General features: G+C 59.1%; 2 protein-coding genes across 12 annotated transcripts in view; one reads left to right on the top strand and one right to left on the bottom strand.

Annotated features, from left to right (window-relative positions):
- Window positions 1-12,283, top strand: part of CHERP (calcium homeostasis endoplasmic reticulum protein) — an 18,692-nt gene extending 6,409 nt beyond the window's left edge. The window contains exons 6-17 of one of the 2 annotated variants that reach the window (XM_025885005.2): window positions 899-1,010; window positions 1,103-1,192; window positions 2,523-2,757; window positions 3,499-3,674; window positions 5,744-6,179; window positions 7,311-7,549; window positions 8,464-8,597; window positions 9,302-9,388; window positions 9,756-9,899; window positions 9,985-10,101; window positions 10,580-10,674; window positions 10,921-12,283. In XM_025885005.2, the coding sequence (XP_025740790.1) occupies window positions 899-1,010; window positions 1,103-1,192; window positions 2,523-2,757; window positions 3,499-3,674; window positions 5,744-6,179; window positions 7,311-7,549; window positions 8,464-8,597; window positions 9,302-9,388; window positions 9,756-9,899; window positions 9,985-10,101; window positions 10,580-10,674; window positions 10,921-11,114 (2,059 nt within the window). In that variant the 3' untranslated portion in view covers window positions 11,115-12,283. Of the gene's footprint in view, window positions 1-865; window positions 1,011-1,102; window positions 1,193-2,522; window positions 2,758-3,498; window positions 3,675-5,743; window positions 6,180-7,310; window positions 7,550-8,463; window positions 8,598-9,301; window positions 9,389-9,755; window positions 9,900-9,984; window positions 10,102-10,579; window positions 10,675-10,920 lie in introns of both variants that reach the window. The other variant, XM_025885003.2, reaches the window with a different exon arrangement.
- Window positions 11,558-23,525, bottom strand: part of CUNH19orf44 (chromosome unknown C19orf44 homolog) — a 17,017-nt gene continuing 5,049 nt past the window's right edge. For 4 of the 10 annotated variants that reach the window (XR_012380828.1, XR_012380830.1, XR_012380831.1 and 1 more), the window contains 8 exons: window positions 21,388-21,706; window positions 18,196-18,269; window positions 17,065-17,467; window positions 15,906-16,001; window positions 14,322-14,488; window positions 13,609-13,823; window positions 12,842-12,923; window positions 11,558-12,441 (listed from right to left, as the gene is read on the bottom strand). Coding sequence is in view for 4 of the 10 variants with exons in the window: in XM_073900931.1 (XP_073757032.1) it covers window positions 12,852-12,923; window positions 14,322-14,488; window positions 15,906-16,001; window positions 17,065-17,467; window positions 18,196-18,269; window positions 21,388-21,706; window positions 22,756-22,863 (1,239 nt within the window). In the remaining 6 variants the exon portion in view is untranslated. The other 6 variants (XR_012380832.1, XM_073900931.1, XM_025885006.2 and 3 more) reach the window with 6 other exon arrangements.

The raw sequence follows: 23,525 nt of genomic DNA, 5'->3' as shown, positions 1-23,525 counted from the left end.
TCCTGCTGTGCGCGTGCGCAGCCCGGGTCCCCGCCCCTCCACTCCCCGTTTCCTGTGCCACACTGGCCACTCCCTGCCTCGGTCCTCCTTTATTTTTCTGCTGTTGGGAGATCGGCAGCTGCTCAGAACCTTCTTTGCTCTCCTGCTTCACCAGCCGCCCTGCTGACCAGGGCAGCTCTGCAGAGACACAGCCGTTGCTGGCAGTCGTCCAGCCGTGCTCTCTCGAGCTGCGCTCTGTCCAGAAGCCGCGGGCCGCTCACCCTGTCCCCTTCCCCTCCCTGTCCCGGCGTGTCCCGGCGTCCCAGCCCCGCACTCACTGCTGGCTCTGAGCACCCTTGGTGAGCTTGGTGCCGGGAGGGCTTCTGGCTGCTCACCTCCCACCCCGCATCCTCCTCCAGGAGGCCACACGCGTGCCGTCGGCCTCTGCCGCCTACGGCACAGCACCAGGGGCCTCCGCAGCGCCCCCCGGGAGGACGGGAGGGCAGGCTGCCTGGCGTGCCCGCACGCTCCCTCTGCCTCCTGAAAGCGGGGCTGAAGCCGAGGTCTTGTGCATAGGGGGTGACAGGGCTGAGGGAGGCCACGTGGACAGCTGAGGCTCCTATGGGCCTCGGGTCCATGGGTCCGTGTGTCCTTGCGCCACCCCGGGAGGGAAGGCTTATTTTTCTGATGAGGAGATCAGAGTGATAGCTCTTGCTCTGAACGTCCCCAGGCTGCTCCTTCCCTCCTCCCACTGCTGTCCGCCTGTCCCTTGGGCCCAGGCGCCAGCACAGGTCTTGTAGGGAGCCCAGCCCGCGTCCCGAGAAGGCAGAGGGTGCTGTGGCTGGAGCCGCAATGGTAACGGGCGCGTGGCCGGGTCCCGCCCCAGGGCCCTGACGCGCGGAAGGTCTCTCCCTCACAGCCAGCGCAAGCAGGCCAGGGAGCTGCTGGCCGCCCTGCAGAAAGTCGTGGTGCCCATCTACTGCACCAGCTTCTTGGCCGTGGAGGAGGACAAGCAGCAAAAGATCGCCCGGGTACGTGGGGCAGCCGGGAGAGGGAGGGCGGGGGGGACGGGGCACGCTGGCTTTCCTGCTGACGCGGCCTCCCCCTCCTCCCCCGCACCCAGCTCCTGCAGCTCTGGGAGAAGAACGGCTATTTTGACGACTCCATCATCCAGCAGCTACAGAGCCCGGCCCTGGGGCTCGGCCAGTACCAGGTGGGTGCCCTCCTCACCTGCACGGCGCCCTGGGACCAGGGTGGCTATCCGCAGAGGGAGTGGTGGCTACCACTGCAGCACGTTCCCAGAAGTCGGGCGGCCTGCAGCCCCCCGCCTGAGGGGCTGGGAACAGCTCGGGGGCTGGTGAGCTCAGGGGCCAGGTAGCATTTTCCAAACGGGCTCCCACCTGTGTCTGGAATGGTGGTGAGCCGCAGCCTCTGGGGGCTCCTGTCCCGTCCACCGTGACTAGTGAGCCCTTCCCAGGTGAGCCCGCCGGGCTGCTTTTCCTGGTGCTCCTGTGGCCAGCTTGCCCTGCCCAGGCATGGCTGCTGGCGGTGTCTTTGGCCTGTGGGCTCTGGTCCTCCGGGCTGGCTTCTGCACGACAGAAGCGTCAGCAAGCCTCGGTGTCGCCTAGGCTGCCGCAGTCCCATTGTGCGTAGGCAGCGTTCCCTGTGTGCACGTCTGCCTTCTCTCCAGGGAGGCATCTGCTCAGAGGACGGGGGTAGGGGGCCGGCCAGGTCTCCTTGGTCACCTCTGCTGTGGCGCCGGCATCACGGCCCCATCCGCAGCTGCTAGAAGAAAAGGTAGAGCTCGTGCCCCCTTTTCTCAGGCCGAGAGCGGTCGTTTTCTTCTGCAAGGAAGTGGCTGAATGTTGGAAGCTGTGTTGACCGTTTCTCTGTGATGGTCTGGAACACCCCCTCCCCACAGGGGAGAAGCTTTCGTGCTCAGGCCAGCGAGGAACATGTGTGTCATGCTTTTAAAACTTTTTCCCCCTTTTTTGTTGTTAAATAAAGCAGCAGACTTATTGCAGCCTATCACGGTGGTGTGAACTGCTTTGTCCCTCCTGAGTTGGTGACCGCCACTCACGCTTACTCAGCTGCCCTGGTCCCTTCCCCTGTTCCTTCACTGAGTTCTCCTCCAAAGTCCTTGGAGGTGGGTCCTGTTCCCGTTCTATTTTACAGCTGAGGAAACCGAGGCTCAGCGAGGTTGGGACTTGCTCAAAGCCGGGCGGCGAGTGAGCGGCACGGCCCGTGACAGCGGCCTGGAATGCTTGTCCAGGTCGTGTTTGTAACGGTCGTGTGATAGGACAGGGTGCGGCTGTCATCGCGCCTTCCCATTATCAGGGACTCCCAAACTTCGTGGCAGCCAGCATCCTTGTCACCAGCCTTGGGCTAGAGTGAGATGCTCTGTGCTTGTCTAGACTTTACTGCCCCGAGCTGCCCGGGCTTTCCAGGGCTTGTCCCTGAGTGGCTCCCGAAGGTGTGGGCCTCGGCAGCAGGCCCCGAGGAGTCCGTCCTGAGTGCCGGCCGCTCTCCGCTCTCCCTGCCAGGCGACACTCATCAATGAGTACTCCTCGGTGGTGCAGCCGGTGCAGCTCGCCTTCCAGCAGCAGATCCAGACCCTGAAGACGCAGCACGAGGAGTTTGTCAACAGCCTGGCCCAGCAGCAGCAGCAGCAAATTCAGATGCCACAAATGGAGGCCGAGGTCAAGGCCACCCCGCCGCCACCTGCCCCGCCGCCGGCCCCCACGCCTGCCCCTGCCATCCCGCCAACCACCCAGCCTGGTACGGGGCTCCCTGGGGGCGCCGCTCCAAGAAAGCAGCCTTCTTCCCCAAACAAGGGCTCTGGTTCTGTGGTCCCGGTTCTAGGGCCAGATTCTAACCTGTTCCCAAACACCAGGCCCGAGGATTTCATAGGCAAATGCCACCAAACCTTACAGCTCAGGGGATTCCTTTCCTATACAAACCATTCCAGAGAACACAGAAAAAGCTGCCCAAATCAGCTTTCGAGACCAGGCTAACTTTTATATCAGATGGACGAAGAGAAGGGAGTATGAATATCAGGCAGCATCCCTTTTGAACAAAGATGCAGAAATGCTTCACACCTGAAATCTAGCAAAGCATTAAAAAAGATACACCATGGTGAGATAGGATTTGCCCCAGGAATGTGCAAGGATGGTTTAGCACTCAGAAGTCTCATAAAACAACAGATGAGGTGGGAAAAAATCTTTCAAGTAGATGCAGAAAGGGTTTTTAATAAAATTCAGTAATGAAAATTTTTGAGCAACTAGAATAGATACGGAGTAAGTTAAGGTTTCAAAGAAGGGAGTGTGCCCCGTGTGAGGTCAGCCTCCCCGCTGCTTGCCACCCTCCTGGAGGCCATCAGTTTCGGGTGGGCTCACGCAGCAAGGATTTTCCGAGACGTAAAGGCCCAGCCTGGGTTGGTCCTGGATGGTTGTTGAACATGGTTTCAGGCGGTGCTCGCTGACAATTGCCTCTGTTAACCACCCTCTTGCCTGGCTCTAGATGACAGCAAGCCTCCTATCCAGATGCCCGGCTCCTCTGAGTATGACGGCTCGGGAGGAGTCCAGGATCCTGCCTCTGCCGGCCCCCGGGGCCCTGGGCCCCACGATCCGATCCCACCCAACAAGCCCCCGTGGTTTGACCAGCCTCATCCCGTCGCTCCTTGGGGCCAACAGCAGGTATCTTCCCAGACTTGGGGCAGGTGGACCCTCTCCTGCGTGGGTCAGCGGGCTGGTAGTGGCTCGCTGGGGAAACGGAGATTTCTGCAGTGGGGCTCAGGCTGGGCGGGTGGGGGCGGGCCAGGACAGTCAGGGCTTCACACCCGACCGGTGCTGACCCACCCAGGCCTCTTAGGAACATTGGTCCCTGTGTCCCCGTGAGGGCTGGGCAATTTCAAACGGTCAAACACAGCAAGGTGAGCGGTTTCTGTCCCATTTCTCACTGGTCCGGCCAGTACAGGGCCAACGCTTTGTCTCCCTGGAAAGAACACTGTGCTTGCGTGAGGAAAGGGAAGGTCGGACATATAGGGCCGGCGGTGCTTTCTGGGGCAGAGATGCTGGTCACTCCCTCTGGTTCTTTGGGGTCAGAAACTTCTAGGCCAGGGCAGGGGTCATCTCATCCAGCTTAGCATGACTGGGAAACACTGGAAGCATCCACTTGCTCTCTGGCCACTGGATCTGATCCAGTGGAGCCTTGGGGCACAGCCCGGGCCTTTCCTGGACGTCCACCTCCCCCTGACGGGGCCTAGTGGTTGCGGCCCTGCCAGGTGACTCTGGGGAGGATGGGAGGGAGACTGCTCGGGACTGACAAGTGGGGCTTGCGGCTTTGAGTCGCCCATTGTACCCCTCCCCACCCCAAACCCGAGCTTCAGGAGAAGAGATGGTTTAATTTCACAAAAGATTGGGCATCCCCATAAAGACAGCTTCCGCCTACGAATGCCAGGTGTGAGCTGTGTGGTATCAGGCATTTTATGGGCGCCCTCTGGTGAGGGAACAGCTCTCATACCCCTTGTGTAAGTGTCTCCAGGGTCAGCCTTCTTCCTGGGGACTTGTGGGGATGGGCTCATGATGACAAGGGTTCCCTCTCTGAGGGTCTGCCCTGGGGCAGAGGTACTCTTGGCTTGGCCTGCCCACGTAGGATCTTACACATTATGAAGTAACATTTTGAAAGTATTTTGATTTATTGATTTGATTAGATTTTTGGTGGGCTCCACACCTAGCATGGAGCCCAGTGCAGGACTTGAACTCAGCGGCCCCAAGATCATGATCTGAGCTGAGGTTAAGGGTTGGATGCCTAACCGTCTCAGCCACCCAGGCACTCTGAAATAATTCCCATCTTTAGAATCTGGTTTTCTAACTTTTTTTTTTTTTTTAAAGATTTTATTTATTTAATTGACAGAGAGAGAGAGTGGGAACACAAGCAGGGGGAGTGGGAGAGGGAGAAGCAGGCTTCCCGCCGAGCAGGGAGCCCGATGCGGGGCTCGATCCCAGGACCCTGGGATCATGACCTGAGCCGAAGGCAGTCGCTTAACCAACTGAGCCACCCAGGCGCCCCATGGTTTTCTAACTTCTTGAAAGAGCTGAGGGTGTGGTGTGGCCCAGGCCCGCCTCTGTGTTGGCAGTCCGCAGGGCCAACCAGCTGCGACCCTGAAGATGGGCCCCCTGGTCGTCCACTCCTAGGCATATCCCACCCTGGCCCGTAGCAGCAGCTGAGATCCAGAGCTTATGTTCTCTCTCACCTACGGAAAGACATTTCCTGAGACAGGATTTGAGAGCAAGTAGTCAATATGAGAGGTGACCCAGAAGACCACGCAGGGCAGGGGGGAACGTGACAGGGAAGAGGGCTGTTGTCCGGGCAGGTGTTTGCCATGGGTCCTTGGGGCCCAGCTCCTCCGTGCACTTTGCAAGCCGTGGGGGATGCACCTCTGCACTGGCCACCCAGGGGTGCGGGAACCGGAGCACGTCCGGCAGCTTCCGGATCAAGCAGCCGAGCTGGGAGTGTTGGGATCCCTGGCGCTGGGGGCCTGCCCAGCTCTGACGCGGGCATGGGAAGCCCTCAGCTGAGGTGCGGGTGCGGCCTTGGGGAGTCTGAGCCCAGGCGCCCCAGCCCCCGCTGCACGGCAGAGCGAAGGAGACCGCACCGGGGCCAGGGCCGGGTCACCTCCATGGTTGGAGAGCCACGCCGCGGACGTGTGGCCGGCGGCCGGCCAGGCCTTGGGAGGGGTTCACGTCCACCCCTTGCCTTGCAGCCTCCCGAGCAGCCGCCTTACCCGCACCATCAGGGCGGGCCGCCCCACTGTCCGCCCTGGAACAACAGCCACGAGGGCATGTGGGGCGAGCAGCGCGGAGACCCCGGCTGGAATGGCCAGCGTGACGCGCCCTGGAACAGCCAGCCCGACCCCAACTGGAACAGCCAGTTCGAGGGCCCCTGGAACAGCCAACATGAGCAGCCGCCGTGGGGCGGGGGCCAGCGTGAGCCGCCCTTCCGCATGCAGCGGCCGCCGCACTTCCGGGGCCCCTTCCCGCCGCACCAGCAGCACCCGCAGTTCAACCAGCCGCCGCACCCCCACAACTTCAACCGCTTCCCGCCCCGCTTCATGCAGGATGACTTCCCCCCGCGGCACCCCTTTGAGCGGCCGCCCTACCCTCACCGCTTCGACTACCCCCAGGGGGACTTCCCTGCTGGTGAGTGCCAGGGTGCCCTCCGCGGGGACCGGCCCCTGTCCTGCCCCTTGTTCCCCGGGTGGTGCTGCTTCACGTCATCGTTGCGGGACCTGGGAGGGCCCCTGAGTCAGGGTGACAAGCCGGGGGCGGGGTGGGGCGGGGGGGTCCTGGGATGGTGTAGAAGCCCCGTCTGGGCCCTGGGGAAAATGGGGAGACAGACGGGCGGCCCGGGTGCAGCCACGTGGCACACGCTGGGTGGCCGTAGAGGTGAGGTCCCGTTCCCGCTGCCCGCGCGCCTGGGGAGGGGGAAGGACCCGGGCCTTCCGGAAGGAGAGTCGCTGGCAAGCCCCGCAGCGGATGGGCGGGCAGGGCAGGGGGTCCAGGACCCATGGCACCTGCGGGGCCCTTCCCTGTTCCCTGTGTCGCTGTTTTCACCAGCTTTTTTCATTGCTTTTCTTTGAAGGATTTCTAGACTTCTTGATTTTTCTTTTTTTTTTTTAAATTCGTTTCTACTCTCTTGCTGCTTCTATTTTTACTTTAAACTGCGTTCTCGGCTACAAATTCAGCCAAGACCACCAAGTGCGTGTATGGGGCCAGTACACGCTTCCCGGGGCTGTGGTAACAAAGCGTGCCCAGCGGGCAGCTTCCCCCCCCCAGCCCTGGGGGCTGAGACTCTGAGACCATGGGGTCTTCTCCCCATCTTCACATCCTTCTCCCTCTGGGCGCATTGGTTTCCCATGCCCCTTAGCGGGATGCCAGTCACGTCGGATTGGGGCCCACCTGCGGGACCTCACTTCAAACGAATCACCTTTTTAAAATGCCCTGTCTCCAAATACAGCGATACTGATTCACCCGTAATGTTGCTACTTTAAGATTTTGTGATTTCCCTTGTTCTTCCTTCCACCTTGGGTCGTGGTGTGGGTGCAGGACAGGTCTGCCGAGGCCCGGCCCCTCCCCACCTGGCTACGTCACCCTGGGCAGCGAGCAGCCGTGGGAGAGGAGTGCTGGGCAGCACGGCCCAGAGGCAGGTGTGGGCCCCCTCATCGAAGCCCCCTGCCTGGGCACCCATCCCCTTGCGCATCTTGACTGTGCCATCGGCACCACCCAGCGCACGACTGCTCGGTAGGCCTGAGAGGAGTTTCTGTTTTGCAGAGATGGGACCCCCTCACCACCACCCTGGCCACCGCATGCCTCATCCTGGGATCAACGAGCACCCACCCTGGGGTGGGCCCCAGCACCCCGACTTCGGCCCTCCTCCCCATGGCTTCAATGGGCAGCCCCCCCACATGCGGCGACAGGGTCCTCCCCACATCAACCACGACGACCCTAGCCTGGTGCCCAACGTGCCCTACTTCGATCTGCCCGCGGGGCTGATGGCCCCCCTCGTGAAGGTAACGTCACCACGGCGGGCACCCAGCTCCGTAGCACACACTTGTGCCGGTTCCTCGGCCTCCCCGTGAGAAGCTTGTGCGTGGCGCCCATTTCCTGGCAGGGGACAAACGCTGCTTCCCAGGTCCCCCTTCCCACTTGTTGTTACGCCCAGCAAATGTGACTGGTCAGTGGGAATGCGTCCGAGCCAATGCCTCTTCCTCGACTTGAATTCCTGAGGCAAAATGAGCAAGGCCTGTGTCCCTTCTGCTTGCTCCGCGCGTCCCTCCTGGTGGGCTGCACACCTTGTGGCCGTGAGTGGGCCGGGTGCGAGGTGCAAGTCCCTCTTGATCCTGGCCCTGGGAAGCTACCTTGTCCAGGGGCCGACAGTGGAGGGCTTTCTCAGAGAAGGGGGCGGCCTCTGAGCTGGGCCTGCGGGGGACACGGGAGGGGCAGCGCCGGGGGGCGGTGAGGGCAGCGAGGCCAACCGGGAGCAGCTCCAGAGACCTGAGGGAGGAGCCGCCATCAGACCAGAGGTTGAGAAGGGCCACGCTGGGGCAGCAGGGGGGCGCGAGCTGAGCTGGCTTCTGGCGAGGGGGTTCCCTGGGTGGGGGCCCCAGTGTAGGACTCGGGAGCACGGGGCAGAGTGTGCAGGTGGCGGCATCTGGGATCCGTATCGTGTCTGAGGAAACTGAGGGGTCTTTCCGTCACCTCAACTTGGAGGTTGTGTCTCACGTGTTTTCTGGAGAGGACTTTATTGGCCCCAAAGAAGTCCTCTGCTGCCTCACTTAGGGAGTCAGATCGTTGGTGTGGTGGCAGCCTTCGTGGGGTAACCCTGTGTGCCCCCAACCCTGCTCCCCCGGTCGCTGCAGCACCCTGGGTGGGCCTGAGGGCAGCTCTGGCAGGGCGGGCCTGACAACTGTGTTCCCCACTGCAGCTGGAAGACCATGAGTACAAGCCTTTGGACCCAAAAGACATCCGCCTCCCACCCCCCATGCCGCCCAGCGAGAGGCTGCTGGCGGCCGTGGAGGCCTTTTACAGCCCCCCGTCCCACGACAGGCCCAGGAACAGGTATGGTGCTCGGGGGTTGGGGGGGGCCTCTGTCCCCTCTCCTGGCCTGACGTGTCCCCCCCGAGTTTGCTTCATGCCCAGGGTTTCCTTCTGCCCAGGGTGGTGTGAGGCCCGGGTGAGGAAGCGGGTGGCCTGTAAAGCTAGGCCGACTTCGGGCCCGTCTCTCCCCTGGCTGTGGGTAATGAGTGTCACACGTACGGCGGCTCTCAGTGGAGGGCTTCTCTAGTGGGGACGCGTTGGGGCAAGTTGCTGTCTCTGGTGTAGGCGTGTTTCAGAAGCTGGCAGCTGCGTGCCCCAGGCTTTGTCACGAGCCCCCTCGGGACACCCTCCGGCGGACTCGTCACCAGTCCAGCTGGAACCATCTCCTAACCTGTGCTGGCTCATAGGCCTGTCCATCTAGGAGTCAAGAGCTTCTTGTCCCCAGTTAGTTAGATCACAGGTCATAAGAGCCACCTGAGCTATTTCGGGAAACATCGATGTGGAAGAGGCATGGGAGCCAGGCATGCGCCCTGCCGCTCTGCTTCCCCGCGTGGTGCTGGACCCTGCTGGGCGTCTGAGCGAGCGAGGGGGGGAGGGGGGAGGGAGGGAAGCGGGGCCCACACGCCCGGACGCATGTCCACTAGGGTTTACTCCTGCGGACTTGCACAAGTTCCCAGCGGGAGGGAGGCGGGCAGGGTCACACAGGAAACGCCCGTGTCTTACAGTGAAGGCTGGGAGCAGAATGGCCTCTATGAGTTCTTTCGGGCAAAAATGCGGGCGCGGCGGAGGAAGGGCCAGGAAAAGCGCAACAGGTGAGCACAGGGGTGCCCGCGCGCGCGGTGGGCCCACGTCCCCAGCCAGAGCGGGCCCCTGCCCGGGCCTCCGTCAGACACCCTGACGGACCCGCCATCCTGCCACGCCCGGGCCGTCCTGTGTCCCCCAGCCGGGCCGGAGGGAGGGCAGTCCGGTCTCTGCTTGGGTCCGCAGTGGGTTTTCCCGCAGGGCCCCCGTTAACGCCTAAGACGCCGGCCCAAGAGAGCTTTGCTGTCGTGCGCGATCAGCCACGCGCTGGGAGCCTGGGCCTCTGAGGGGAACGGGCAGGTCTGCACCCAGCCCCGCCCGCCTGCGGCCTTCCAGGAAGTTCGGGGCGCGCCACTCACCAGGCCTCTCTCTCTGCAGCGGCCCCTCACGGTCCCGGAGCAGGTCCAAAAGCCGAGGGCGCTCTTCCTCCCGCTCCAACTCGAGGTCGTCCAAGTCATCGGGCTCGTACTCCAGGTCCAGGTCACGCTCGTGCTCGCGCTCCTATTCCCGCTCCCGCTCCAGGTAGGCGGGGGGCCGCGTGTGCCCACCGAGGCCCCTCTGGGGCGCCCGTGGCCGCCCCCCACCGCCAGCTCTGTCCTCCCCGCAGGAGCCGCAGCCGCTCCCGCTCATCCCGCAGCCGCTCCCGCTCCCGCTCGCGCTCGCGCTCCAAGTCCTACTCCCCGGGAAGGAGACGTCGGTCGCGGTCCAGGAGCCCCACCCCGCCGTAAGATTTCTGTCTTAACTGTCCGGTGACCGCTGGTAGCGCCGGAGCCCTCTGACGCTTTGCTGTGAATGTTGAAACCTGTCGCTAGAAGATGCGCTCCCGGGGGCCCGTGCTGCGGCGGCCGCTCAGGGACCCCGAGTTCTAGCACGGTGACAGCGGCACCTCATCTCCCAGCCCGCTCTTACCTGTTCGTGGTAACGTTGTAAGGCCCGAGGTAGCGGCTGGGCCGTGTCTGAGCCGTTCGGGGGTTCCGTGTGACCTGCCCTTGCTGCTCAGTGTGGGGCAGGGCCCGGGGGGGGAGCGCCCCTACCTGGCACTCGAAGATGACCAAGAAGAAGGCTAGAGACCCGGGAATGTGTGCGTGTCTCTCTAACACTGGTGAATGTTCACATCCGCCACACGCTGTAATTTCTAAGCATTTTCATTCCAATAAATGTATCGACTCTTTTTTAAAAAACGTAACCTGTCTTAATTTTAGTTCCTCGGCTGGTCTGGGTTCTAATTCAGCACCTCCTATACCTGATTCAAGGCTCGGGGAAGAGAACAAAGGACATCAGATGCTGGTGAAAATGGGTAAGGTTCCTGGGAAGAACCACCACCCGCTTTGGGCTTTTTGGGGCTGGGGAGCCAGAGAAGGCTCCGACCCGCCGCCGTCTCGCCGGGCGTTCGTGCCCACCACCGCCGGCGCACGCGCGTGGGAGCACACGGGCGCGTGTCGTCCGGCCCCGCACGTGAGACCCCGTTTAAGTTCGCGGACAAACGGGCCCGGTTTCAACTCCCGTGGGTTGTAACCGCCTTTTCCCCCCGCTTCTTCTTAAGGCTGGAGTGGATCTGGTGGCCTCGGCGTGAAAGAGCAAGGGATCCAGGACCCCATCAAGGGGGGGGACGTCCGGGACAAGTGGGACCAGTACAAGGGCGTGGGCGTGGCCCTGGACGACCCCTACGAGAACTACCGCCGGAACAAGAGCTACTCCTTCATTGCCCGCATGAAGGCCAGGGACGAGTGCAAGTAGGCGCTCGGCGGGCAGGAGCCGTTGGGACCTTCCCGGCTTACTGGCAGTGACAGATGGTAGGGACAGCTCGGTGGTCACATAGTCTCCATCCTTGGGGAGCGACAGAAGAGAAGGAAGACGACAGCATGCCTCGGGAGAGGGCCGTGCTCCACAGCGCGGGAGGCCCCCCAGGCCCCGCCTGCAAACCAGCTCTCCCGTAGAAGCCAGAACCCGCCCGGAGAGGCCCCGGCCGCCCGGCCACAAGCCGCCTTCCCTTGATGGAGCAGTGAGAAAGCCTGAGACCCTCCACCCCTGGATACGAATTCCCGACACCCGAAGGCACGGCTGTTTGCACCTCCCCGCAGTCCGCTCGGAGCGTCCGCTTAGGCCGGGAGGAGCGTGTGGAGGACGGGCCCCGGGCCAGGCGCCGGTTACAACCAGAAAATCAGACCCTCTCTGATTGGCAGAGTTACACAGGGCTTTCATTTTTTACTCCAGATGTTTAGTTTTAGAGAAGGGAATGTTGCTCTCGGAGGATCCCAGTGAGAATTTGAAACCGGATTCCTCTAAGACGTGCTCACAGCCCGTAGTTCAGTTACTTTAGTTGTTTGAGTTGAAATTTTTTCCCCAAACGTTAGCCACTCACGGTCCCTGCAGAAACAAAGGTTCTAAGGAAGCTGATCTGAGGCATCTTCAGGTCACGGAGTGACGCCCTCGAAGAGCCTGCACCCTTAAGCGTCTCTGCTTGTGTTTCTCACTTAGAGGAACCCAACACCAGCGCTCACGTGGACGGCCTGCTCCGCTCTGGGGTGTGGAGAGCGAGCCCCGCCACGCCTCCGGCCCGCCCCACCCCACCAGCGAGGGGGCCCCCCGGCCGGGGGGGGGGGGGGGGAGGGGCAGACACCGCCCCGGGGACGGCGCAGGGACGGCCACACCTGGCGTCTGTGGGCAGCTCGTGCGGTGCCGTCTCTTTGTACAGAAACATTTTTGAAAAATCCTTTTCAATAAGATGCAGAGTCCTCTCCAACTTTTCAACCTGATGTGATAAAATAATTTGATTTTGTTCTAGATTTCCTGTAGCTGTGAATTGTTCAAACGTGTCTGATTCAGGATAAAACGTAAACACATGCTGTTAACGATTTCTTGTGGATTTTACTGTTTTGCCTTCAAATAAAAACTTTTTTTAAAGACCTTTTTCTCTGTGTGTTCAAGTTAGAAGCGCACTCGGGCCGAGTCAGGAGGGGCCGTGCCCGGCGTGCAAGTCTGTCCTGAGTCGTGCAGTCCGGTCAGAAGCCATGTCCTGGCATCTCCCGTCGGTGTCCCCGGCGTGGGCATCTGGTGCTGGCTCCTGTGGAGCAGACGGGGCTTCTCAGCCCTACCATCTAACCTCTGCTCATGAGGAAGGCAGCCCCTGGCCAGTCCGGCCGCCCCGCGGGGCTCCAGGCAGGCGGGCACCCTCCGTCCCGCTGGGAGCGGTGACCGAGCCGAGCCACCCGTGGGTCCGGCTCCCCCGGCCTGTGTCTCCTCTCGGGTCAGGTGCCGGGCAGCCCGGGGCGGGGGGAGGGGGGGGCGGCGGGGCGGGGGCTGGGAGCAGTCAGCCCCTCAGCTGGGAAAGGCTGGAGCCGGGACTCCACTCAGGTGAGTCCTGGGTGCCACCTCCCACCACCATCCCCTGGAAAACGTGTGAGCGTCACAGCCGGCGTGCTGGCCTGCCGTGTTACAGCTCGAGCCCACAGACCCCGCCTCACCTCCTGGAACTCACAGCTCCTTCTTCACCTCCTCCAGGGCGTCCTCCATGGACAGCGGCGCGGGCCTGTGGTGCCTGATGTACTGTGGGGCAGAGGACAGAGATGTCACCACCGCTGCCTCAGTCCACCGAGGCTACTGAGGCCTGGGGTGTTGGAGGCGGTGCCTGTCCCCAGTGGCTCCCGGGCAGGCGGACGGAAAAAGAGGCGGGATGCCACGTGACAGTGCTGTGGAAACGAGAGATGAACCCAGAAGGCTCCCGGCAGAGCACCCTGCAAGGGGTGAGCCCTGACTGGGTCTGAAAGGGAAGCACGGCCGTGGCTGGGGATGGGGCCGGCGAGGGGCGCTGCCCGGGGGGCCCTCAGAGCACACGGGGCCCGGGCGCAGGCCTCAGTGAGGAGCCACGGTGGGCCGCAGGCAGGTGACGCGGGCAGACCGCTGCAGCTGCGGCCCATCAACCAACGTACAGGACCGAGCGAAGCGAAAGGACTCTGCGGGGGGCGCAGTCAACGGTCCAGAATGGGGGCAACCGTCGAAGAAACAACCTGTTTCCTTGAACAAATAAACTACAAGGAGACATCAGAGGGGGGGGGCGGGGGGGGGGGGGGGGGGAGCGGCGCAGGGGACACCTGAGGAGCACGGTTCTCAAAGTGGGCACCCCTGTGGTATGTGCGAGAACCGCTGCTCTGACCAGGAGGCCAAAAAGACCCCGGACAGTCTTGATGTATGGACTTTGTCTGGGTTCTGATGAAAAAACAACAAAACGTACAACTTTCATGAGACGAGTGGAAATCTAACACTGGATATCCAACGATATTAGGAAAAGCTCGTTTGGCCTCGGGATTATCGTGGTATCGTGAGCATATTGTTCAAAAGTCCTCTGTTTTGAGAACTGCGGACTGACGTATTTGTAGATGAAAGGACAGAAATCCCCATGCAGAACAGCTCATACAGTACAATGCCATTTCTATAAAGAAACACACACTGGATAGAATGTTACACCTCTCACGTTGTAACATGTATCTGATAATACACAGTACCACAATATCGTACAGTCCATACATAATACAGTTCATGTTTCACACAGGGAAAATCCAAAGAACACTGAGTTGGTAATGATCATCTCTGAAGTTATGGAGGGCTTTAAAAACTACCTCTCTAACAAAAATTTTTATAAAATGAGCACACATTTTTTTTTTTATAATCAGACAAAAATTAAATCTGGGGAGACAGAGAGGTGAGTGTGATATTCTCAGCACTTCAGCTCCCAGGACTAAGGAGAGAGGCCCTGCGGGGACGGAGCTTGGGAAGGGTCTGTGTGCAGGGACGGGAGCCCCTCTCCCCACTGCCTCCGCCCCGAGGTCAGAAGCAGGCTCCCTCTGCTGGGACCACAGCGTCCCCGCTGCCCGGCCTGAGTCCCGTCCCCCTCCACGAGCGAGGCCCCTGCCCTCTCTCCCGGGAGGGGCGGTGTGCTGCGGTCACCTGTTTGGTTTCCTCCAGGGTGTGGTAGTGGAACGAGTCTCGGTCCAGGGACTGCAGCAGGGACCCGTGCAGGTGCCGGCTGGCCTCCACGAACTGCTGCGTCAGGCTCAGCTGCTGCTTCAGCATGTCATTGAGCGCCAACACGGCCGGGCTGTAAGCTGTCAGGGCTGCACCGGCTCCGTGTCACTCGGCCGGCCCGCCCACCGGCCCGCCTCCCCACGGGTGCCCCCCCAGAGCAGGGGGAGAAGGTCCGCGGCTTGGGGCCCCTGTGCTCGGCAGCGCCCACGTGCAGCCACGTGGGGATGCTTTCTGGAAGGTCCTGCCCCCAGAAGTACCGAAGGCCCCACTGGTCCCTCCCAGCCGCCTCTGCCCTGGAGTGAGCGAGCTGCTTTCTGAGGGCTGGTATGGGACTCTCGAGAGCCGCTCGTGCGGGATGCTCAGCGCCCAGGCAGAAACCTGAGTCTTAACGTCCGACCGCAGGACGAAGTCTAGTCAATCGGCATCCCCAGCGGTACACCTGCCCCACGGGAACCCTCTTCACGCCACTGGACTGGACACTAAGAAATAGCTAAGGGGGTAAATCCTATGTGGGTTTTTTTAAAAAGACTTTATTTATTTATCTGATAGAGACAGAGAAAGCGTGAGCAGAGAGAAGGAGAAGCAGGCTCCCCGCTGAGCAGGGAGCCTGACACGGGACTCGACCCCAGGACCCTGGGATCATGACTTGAGCCGAAGGCAGACGCTCAACCGCCTAAACCACCCAGGTGCCCCACGTTACGTGTTTTTAAACACAAAACTAAAATAAAACTAAAACTAAAAATAAAAAAGTTTCCATTAAACTCAAAATACACTGAAGAATGGAAGCTGTGCAAGTGTTCGAAAGGATCATTGGAAGGCTGCGTAACAACAGAGAACAAGCTCGGGGGTGACAGCTGAACGGGAGAGTTTTTTGAAAGGATATAAACAATTCTGTGGTTACAACCAGTGTGTTTTAGTATCTTCATCTTTAAAAAAAATTGGAAAGCGCGAAAACGTAAGAGGTACTAGATGGACCCGTTTGTGTCCCTCAAGTGGTCAGTGGCCCTGTGAGGACCTGACGGAGCCTGGGCCTCCCCCACCTCAGGCCGGGCCGGGCCGCCCGGGACCCTGGCACTCCCCGGGCTCGGCAAGGCACCAAGGCCCGTGGCTACTGGGCTGGCTGCCTCTCAGCACCGGCTGAGTGTCTTTGGGGGGAAAAACTACTATGGATTCTGGACACACAGGCGTGGCGGGGGGGGGGGGGGGGGGGGGGGGGGAGGGGGAGGGGAGGGACACGCAGGAACAGCTTGGCTGGGGTGGAGGGCTCAGAGTTGTGTTACTCATAACTTCCCTGTTTTATCCGACACGGGTGTCCTTTGGCAAAACAGACCGAAGGTTCTCGGACACTCAGTCTGTCGTCCAGGATCCGTGGCAGTTGCCTGTGGCTGCGACAGTCTCACCAACAGATCCCCCCCCGCACCCGGCACTAATGCGGGGCACCGCCCCTCCCCGGGTGGCCGTGAATCTGCGCCTTCACCGCCAGGACCCACGGAGCGGGGCTGTTACCTTCTATCGAGTCCGCGCTGACGACGTGACTGGCAATGGGCACGGGGTCCACGTAGGCACCTCCCAGGGCGGGCCCAATGGCCGCAATGCCGGCCCCTGTCCCAGCGACAAAGGGGGGGGGTGAGTGGGCAGGACGCCTTTCATCAGTGGACGGGACATGAAACAGGCTACACGAATCTCATCTTTTCTGAAGGACAGCCACCCTTCTGGCTTTGTTCACCTCTTCTCCTTTTAAAATTTCCCCAAGCCTGCCTCCATCTTTCTGCTGGCTTCTCCTGGTACAGGTCAGCTGAGCTGGCCCAAGCGGTCACCGCGGTCACACCGGCTAGTCACGGCGGCATCGGACCCTCCCCACCTCGGCCTTCCATCCGCGGGCCACGAGCAGGCTTCGGGCTGTGCCCTGGACTCTAAGAAGCCGCTTTATTTAGGCTGTGTTTTCCTCTCCTTTCAGTGTCAGGCCTAGTCTAGGAAAACAGCCTCGGCTATGTCTTACGAAAGCTCCCTCGAAATTTCAAAAAGGTACAGAAATGCACACATTTGTCCGCAATGGACAACCGGCTACGTCGTCAGGCAGCACGAGGCTGTGGAGAGGAACGCAGAGGTTTCCGAGTCGCAGAACCGGGCTCCCAGTGCCTCGAACGCCTTCTAGCCATCTGACTTGGCACATCTGCCTGACTTTCCTCCCCGAGAAGCAAGAGAATGGTCATGCCCCATCCCGGTGTGCAGCCCAGGCTGATTTACGGCTAAGCCCCCCCAAATCAAAATGCACACCGCAGGTGAGAGGTACGGCCCCTTGGGCAGCCCAGGAACAAGCTCTGGTGACACTGTGGGTGTCCACCTAGATGAGAAAAGAGAGCGGGGGAAGGTTTAAAAGAAAGGGGCCTTTCCGTTCAGATGGGCCAAGACCGAAGCGGGGGCCAAGACCGAAGCGGGGGCCAAGGGAAACGTCTGGAAGGTCACACCGGGCGTGAAGAGAAATGTCGGCCTGGGGCTGCTGCCCCTCATCCTCGGGAGAGGAAACGTGCCCCGCGGCCCCCTGAGCTGCCTAACGATGATGACCCGAACCTCCAGACCCTGAAGCTCTCGGTCGTGCTTCCAACGATGCCCGCAGCACGGACCGCGAGAGCCTGCGCCTCCCTCGTGGGGCCCACCCGCTTACCCTCTGCCCACTGGTAGGTGAAGGCGGGCTCGAGGGTCTGCACAGCCGTCTCCTTCATGAGGACTCTCGTAACGTCCCTGACCTGCTTCTTCCAAGGCTTGAGTGTTGGCAGGGGAAGGTCTGGCTGCAGGCTTGCAGAGAAGTCTGACAAAGTGTCTGGCGTCCTGTCGGGAGACTCCTCAGAATGGGCCCTTGACTCGGATGCTGTTTCAAAATCTTCCGAGTAAGCCGAGCTCACCGTGCTCGCCGTGGGCTCCTGAGACTTCGGCCTCGGGCTGGAAGCACCCTCAGGCCCAGCGGAGGAGACCGACGGCTCACTCAGGCACTCGGAGACCTCACTTCCGGTGGGGGGACCCCCGGCCTGGGGGCTTTGGCTGGATGCCTTTTCCCGCTGGCCTTCTTTCTAAAATGAAGAATGACAGAGGTAACTGGCAAGTGGTTTTGTCCGATCAGCATGCTCAAAATACCACTGCGTTGGAATGGGTCCCCGGGGGGCCCAGCAGGTGGGGGTTCGCACTGGTCCCTCGGCGGCTTGGGGCGGGCCCCGGACTGTGAGCGGAACTCGTGAGACGCTTCAGCCTCACGGGACTGCCCCATTTGAACACCGAAGGCGTGAGCCTGTGTCGGTGGCACGTGGATGAACTCTGCTTAAGTGTCATCATTCTGTATTATGACAACGTGCTTTCGGGAGTGAGGAGGTTACTAATGTGGTGAGAATCACAACGGGACACTGGGCTGAGCACAGGTCGGCGCGGTGTTGTTACGGGGCGGTTTAAAGTGGGACCTGCCTCAATCCTCTGCTACATTAAGTAGCTTTCTCCTGTTATCACCCAAATCAGGGTCTCTCACCCAGGGCACTCTTGACATTTGAAACTCAAACATTCTTCGCAGTGGGGCCATCCTGTGCTGTGTGGGACCCTGAGCAGCGTCCCTGGCCGCCACCGCGCACCCCCCCCCCCGGGTCCCACCGCCCAATGCCAGCAGCGCCCTCCAACCCCAGTCATGACCAAAAATGTCTCCAGACATGCCAAGTGGCCCCTGGGGGTGAAGGACTACGGGCCTCAATGAAGCACCACCATGGCAAGCCTCTCCACATGACTGACAATGAAAACTGAAGTCGGCTATACTTACTTTCTGTTCCAAGTCTGAGTTCTCGCTGACAGCTGGAGCCAGATCATCAAGGGATAAAAGATTGATTCGAAAATCTGTAATCAAAAATGCAACATGACAACATTGACTCATTTATTTCCTCCACAGCGTTTACCAGAAACGTGCAGTCTCTGTCCTTAATAAGCCAGCACAAGGATTGACACACTTTTTCTCTAAGTAGTAAATATTTTCCACTTTGCATCCTAGCCTGTATCACAATTACTCAGCTTTGTCCTTACGGTGCAAAGAGCCGCCACAAACCATGTGTAAAACAAGTGGAGGCGGCTTATATACTTATATACTTTATAAACTATAAAGTTTATAAACTTTATTTATAAAAACAGACACTAGGCCAGATGAGTCGTTGGCGGCAACGCAGTGAAGGATGCGTGGTATCAAGCGTGCTCAAGGTATGGGGGGTGGGGATGGGGGACAACTCAGGCAGACACAAGACTAGACCCGAAGTGTCCTAAGTTCCCATTTAAAACAAGTTAAGGGCACAGGAGCCTAAAGTGAACGAGCACTGGGCGTGCCAAAGGGCCCGTCGCCAGTGCCTGCACACGTGGGTGCTGCAGACTTGGGAGTACAGAGTCCTCGGCGGAGTTCTGGTATTCCAGACAGATTTCTCTGGACCCGACAAACGAGCCCGCGCCTCCAGGCGGACGGGCAGTGAACATCAGCCAACGTTGACAGGAACTCTATTACGTGGTTCAGGTCAGGCCCTGAAGCACGGGAGCGGGGCGGGGTGTGGTGAGAGAGGGTGAGAGGGTGAGAGAGAGAGAGAGAGAAAGAGAGAGAGAGAGAGAGAGGGAGAGAGGGAGAGTGTGCCCGGCAGCGGGCACAGGAGGGAGCGGGGCCCTCGGGGCAGCAGGGCCAGAGCTGGAGGCGAGAGGGGTCTGCCCCCCAACACCTGCTGGTCCTAAGCCCCAGAGTGATTCCCCCTCATCACTACAGTCCTGGGGGCTCAGCCCTCCTCCGCGCTCTCTTACTCTGACGGTCACCACAGTTCACATGGCGGGGAGGCCCAAAGACACAACCCTGGAAAAGCCTCTGAACTAAAAGGCATCCCAGCCGGCCCAGAGCAAAGGCACTGGGGTGATTCTGGACTTGAGCACTTTGAACAGCGCCGGCACTGGCTGAGGACAAATGTCATGGTCACGCCGGCCAACCTTCCCGCGGCGGGCCAGCCGAGGCGCTTCACAGGCACGATCTCACCAGCATGGCCCTGCCCCCACTTCGCAGATGAGGAGACTGAGGCACAGGGAGCCCGAGACCGCACGGCCAGCAAGAGGGGAGGCCAGGGCGTCCACCCCAGCTACGTCAGACCCGAAACTCAGAACGTATTCACCACTCCCAGCTTGCCTCCCTCTCGGAGGCTACATCTGGACAGAGGAGGGCAGGGGCTGGCCACCAGGCGAGGGCCCTCCAGGCCGGCAGCGAGGACAGACGGCAGAAGGGCAGGGACCTGGGTCCGTCGCTGCCCTGCCAGCCTACGCCCACCTTCCCACCCACGTGAGGGAGGTGACACGGGGCCAGGGGGGCAAGGACACCCACTTACCAGCCCCTCGGGCCCAAGGATCAGAACCACGATTAGCGAGGTGCCACATGGCATCCAGCAGATGGCAGCCACCGAGGGGGCCCCAAGGGGCTTCTCACACCGGCAGCCTAAGGCCGGGCCCCCTGCATTCTCCGGCCCTAACGAGGGCACCTTTGTTGGCAACACTCCCCGCTGCCTCGGCAGATCTGCTGCTGCCCCTACTGGGGCGTTCACACCCAGGGTAGTCTGTGATGGCGTTCGGAACACACCGCCCCGACACTCGGCACCTTGGCATACTGAGTATTTCAGGCTGAAGGAACCTGAGCAAGGGCAGGTGCTGTGAGAGGTAGCCGCCCTTCTCCCCGGAAGCAGCTCACAAGACCCTCGAGTGAGAAGTGCCCTCCCTCTACCCGCAGGAAAGGAGCCTCCTCTTTCCAAGATGGAGGGACTCCAAGAGGAATCCCAGCAGGCCTCACTAAGTGTGCCCCTTTACTACCCTTAGCTCATTGCCTTTTGTCCAATCACGTTTTTCCACGACTTTCCACTCCTCATCAAGCCTAACATAAAAATGCTCACACACAACTGCTGCTTCGGGTCTTCATTTCTTTTATGAAGGCTCCTGTGTCACATAAAACTAATATTGGATATTTATTTAACATTTATTTAACATGCTTTTCTTCTGTGAATCTGTCTTTGGATGCAGGGCCCCAGCCGGGACCACAGAAAAGCGATTTTTCCTCCCCTACTGCTGAGTCACGAGTTCCAGGTCCCCCAGCACGCAGGGGCCAGGGCGCTTGTGGGCCTGTGTGCCATCACCCTCCTGCCAACACAACAGCTGGCGCCTCCCGGTGCCCAGGGGGCCTTCGGGACACAGTTCTACTTTGGGTCTCACGATGAAGTGCCCCAGACAGAAGACGTAAGTGTTGGCTGCACATCTTTTTCCTTTCTTTTTTAAATACATGTAATAATACTAAGATAACAATAATGTTGGCGCGCCTGGGTGGCAGGCGGTTAAGCGTCCAACTCTTCGTTTCAGCTCAGATCATGACCCCAGGGTTGTGGGATGGAGCCCCATCCCACCGTCGGGCTCGGTGCTCAGCGGGGAGTTGGCTTGGGATTCTCTCTCTCTCCCTCTGACCCACCCCCTGCTCATGCTCTCTCTCTCTCTCTCTCCTTCTCTCTCTCAAATAAATAAATAAATAAAATCTTTTTTAAAAAAGACAAAAACAATGTCGAATGATGTTGAAATAACAGAAACGTCTAATCGTGACTGCTTAGAGATTTACTTCCTTTTCCGAATTTAAAAAAGAAAGGAGGCAAATTTCTCTTTCACCAAAAGGAACACTGAATCGCCCCTCTGCCGTACGTGGCTCCTCCAGGATTTTGTTTTTGGGCTATTGCTCTGTCACTGCTCAGGTGAAGACAGATGAAGACATTAGAGATAGAACAAAAATCTGACTTGGCCCCTCCACCAAGAAAGAAGGTCAGGAAGCAGAGGGTGTAGCGTGAGCCACGCACTTCCCATGGCAATACCCAGTGACCGTCCGTCCCCCCCCCCGCCCCACCGGCCAGGGACCCTCCAGGTGGTCTCGCCCTTCCTGCCCAGGGTGACAGCTGGGCATAGGGCCATGGGTTACCGTTCAGGCTGTCATCAGCAGCTTCTGAGAGGGACTCATCACATGGCCCAGCCTCACTCCTTCCAGGGGAGGAGGAGAACTTGTCATGCTGCACCATCGAGGCTGACTTTGGAGAGGTGCCAGTGATGGAAAGCGATGCCGTGTGGGCAGCTGTGTCCCCTGAAGTGTGAGTCTGTGAGGAGTGAGCTCTTGAGCGCACGCTGCGAAGGGTCCCGTCTGCGGACGGTGAGGCTGGCAGAGGTGATGTCCGAAATGACTTTGGGCTGGAAAGTTCCTCACTGGGCAGCGAAAGGATTCTTGGCTGAGTTGGGATCTGATCCTACTTTGGCGGAAATAAATGAAATTAATTACCGAACCGGTGACAACGAAGTCCTTACCCCTGAACAATGTGGCCAGAGTGGGGCATGGGGCCAAGGGTCAGTGATCAAATTGTCTTTCTCTCCCTCTCCCCTCATTTCTAGGAGTCAAGCTACAACATTTAAACAAGATAATACTGGGACCAGAACTATTCCACAAATAATCAGAAATATCACTTGGCTTTCAAATGAATTTTGTTAATTACACCTTTTCTAAATTAAGGCCCCTGAAGGGCACCTGGATGGCTCAGTCGGTTAAGCATCTGCCTTGGGATCAGGTCATGGTCTCAGGGTCATGGGATCAAGTCCCACATCGGGCTCTGTGCGCAGCTCAGAGTCTGCTTAAGGATTCTCTCCCTTGCCCTCTGCCCCTCCCCCAACTCATGCTCTGTTTCTTACTCTCTCTCAAATAAATAAATAAAATCTTTTAAAAAATAAATAAAATTCATTAAGTAAGTCCCGAGTATATGGTCTATGATAGCCTGGACCTTCAACAGAATCAAAATGTATATACAGATATTTTTTCCCCTTAAAATGCAGCCTTCCCACCACTTTACACCCATGAAGATGGCTCTAGTCACCAGTGTTAGCTCTGATCACAAGTGCTGGTGACGATGTGGAGAAACTGGAACCCTCATGCACTGCTGCAGGGATGCAAATGGCCCAGCTGCTGTGGAACATAGCTTGGCATTGCTTCAGTACGTTACACATGGAATTACTAGAGGGCCCAGTCATTCTGCTCATAGGGACAGACCCCAAAGAACTGAAAACAGGGACTCAAACAGATATGTGTACACAAATGTTCCTAGTAGCACTATTCACAGATAGCCAAAAGGTGGAAAAGACCCAAATGCCCAACAATGGGTGGTGGATAGATAAGACGCAGTACATTCACACAATGGCGTCTCACTCAGCCATAAAAAGGAATTAAGCCCTGACACATGCTACAATGTGGATGAACCTCGAAAACATTATGCTGAGTAAAAGCAGCCAGTCACGGAAGGTCACATACTGGATGATTCCATGTATATGAAACATCCCCGCCAGTCAGATCCACAGAGACAGAAAGCCGATTAGAAGTTGAAAATGAGGAGTGATTATTTAACGGGTACAGGGTCACCTTTGGGGCTGACGAAAACGTTCTGGAACCAGACAGAGGTGTGGTGGTTGCACATCACAAATGGACTAAATGGTGCTGAATTGGTCTTCTTACAAATCTTACTTTTTGGTTATGTGAATTTCATCTCAACTGAAAAAAAATGCAAGTGCAGCTACGCCACGTTTCCCGTGCGGGGCCACTGACAAGCAGGTGTGGATCGCCACTGGCGAGCGGTCACACAAAGTGCTGACCCGAGGTGCATACACTTCCTCCAGACGTTATAAACTGCCTAATATGTCCCAAATCCTGTCACCCACAGAGCAGGCCCCAAAACAGGGAGCCGTGACTGGCTGGAGCCCAACCGTTCCTTGTCAAACCCCTTCCTTAGCCCACGGGAGACGGCAGCTGTTGAGTCTCTAGCTCCGTGACATAAAGAGCAGACGCGAGGCTTCGTTAAGGATGAGTATATGTGGGGCACCTGGGTGGCTCAGTCATTAAGTGTCCAACTCTTGATTTCGGCTCAGGTCATGATCTCAGCTTTCTGAGATTGAGCCCCACATCGGGCTCCACGCTGGGCATGGAGCCTGCTTTAAGATTCTCTCTCTCTCCCTCTCCCTTTGCCCCTCCACCTGCTTGTGCTCTCTCTCTCTCTAAAATAAATAAAATCTTAAAAAAAAAAAAAA

The sequence above is a fragment of the Callorhinus ursinus genome, unplaced genomic scaffold (assembly GCF_003265705.2).
Source record: "Callorhinus ursinus isolate GAN/ISIS: 27379988/994484 unplaced genomic scaffold, GSC_fseal_2.0 scaffold15, whole genome shotgun sequence".
In the NCBI taxonomy this organism is placed as follows: Eukaryota; Metazoa; Chordata; class Mammalia; order Carnivora; family Otariidae; genus Callorhinus; species Callorhinus ursinus.
Note: the sequence above shows the minus strand (reverse complement) of the source record. Positions and strands in the feature narration are given on the sequence as shown.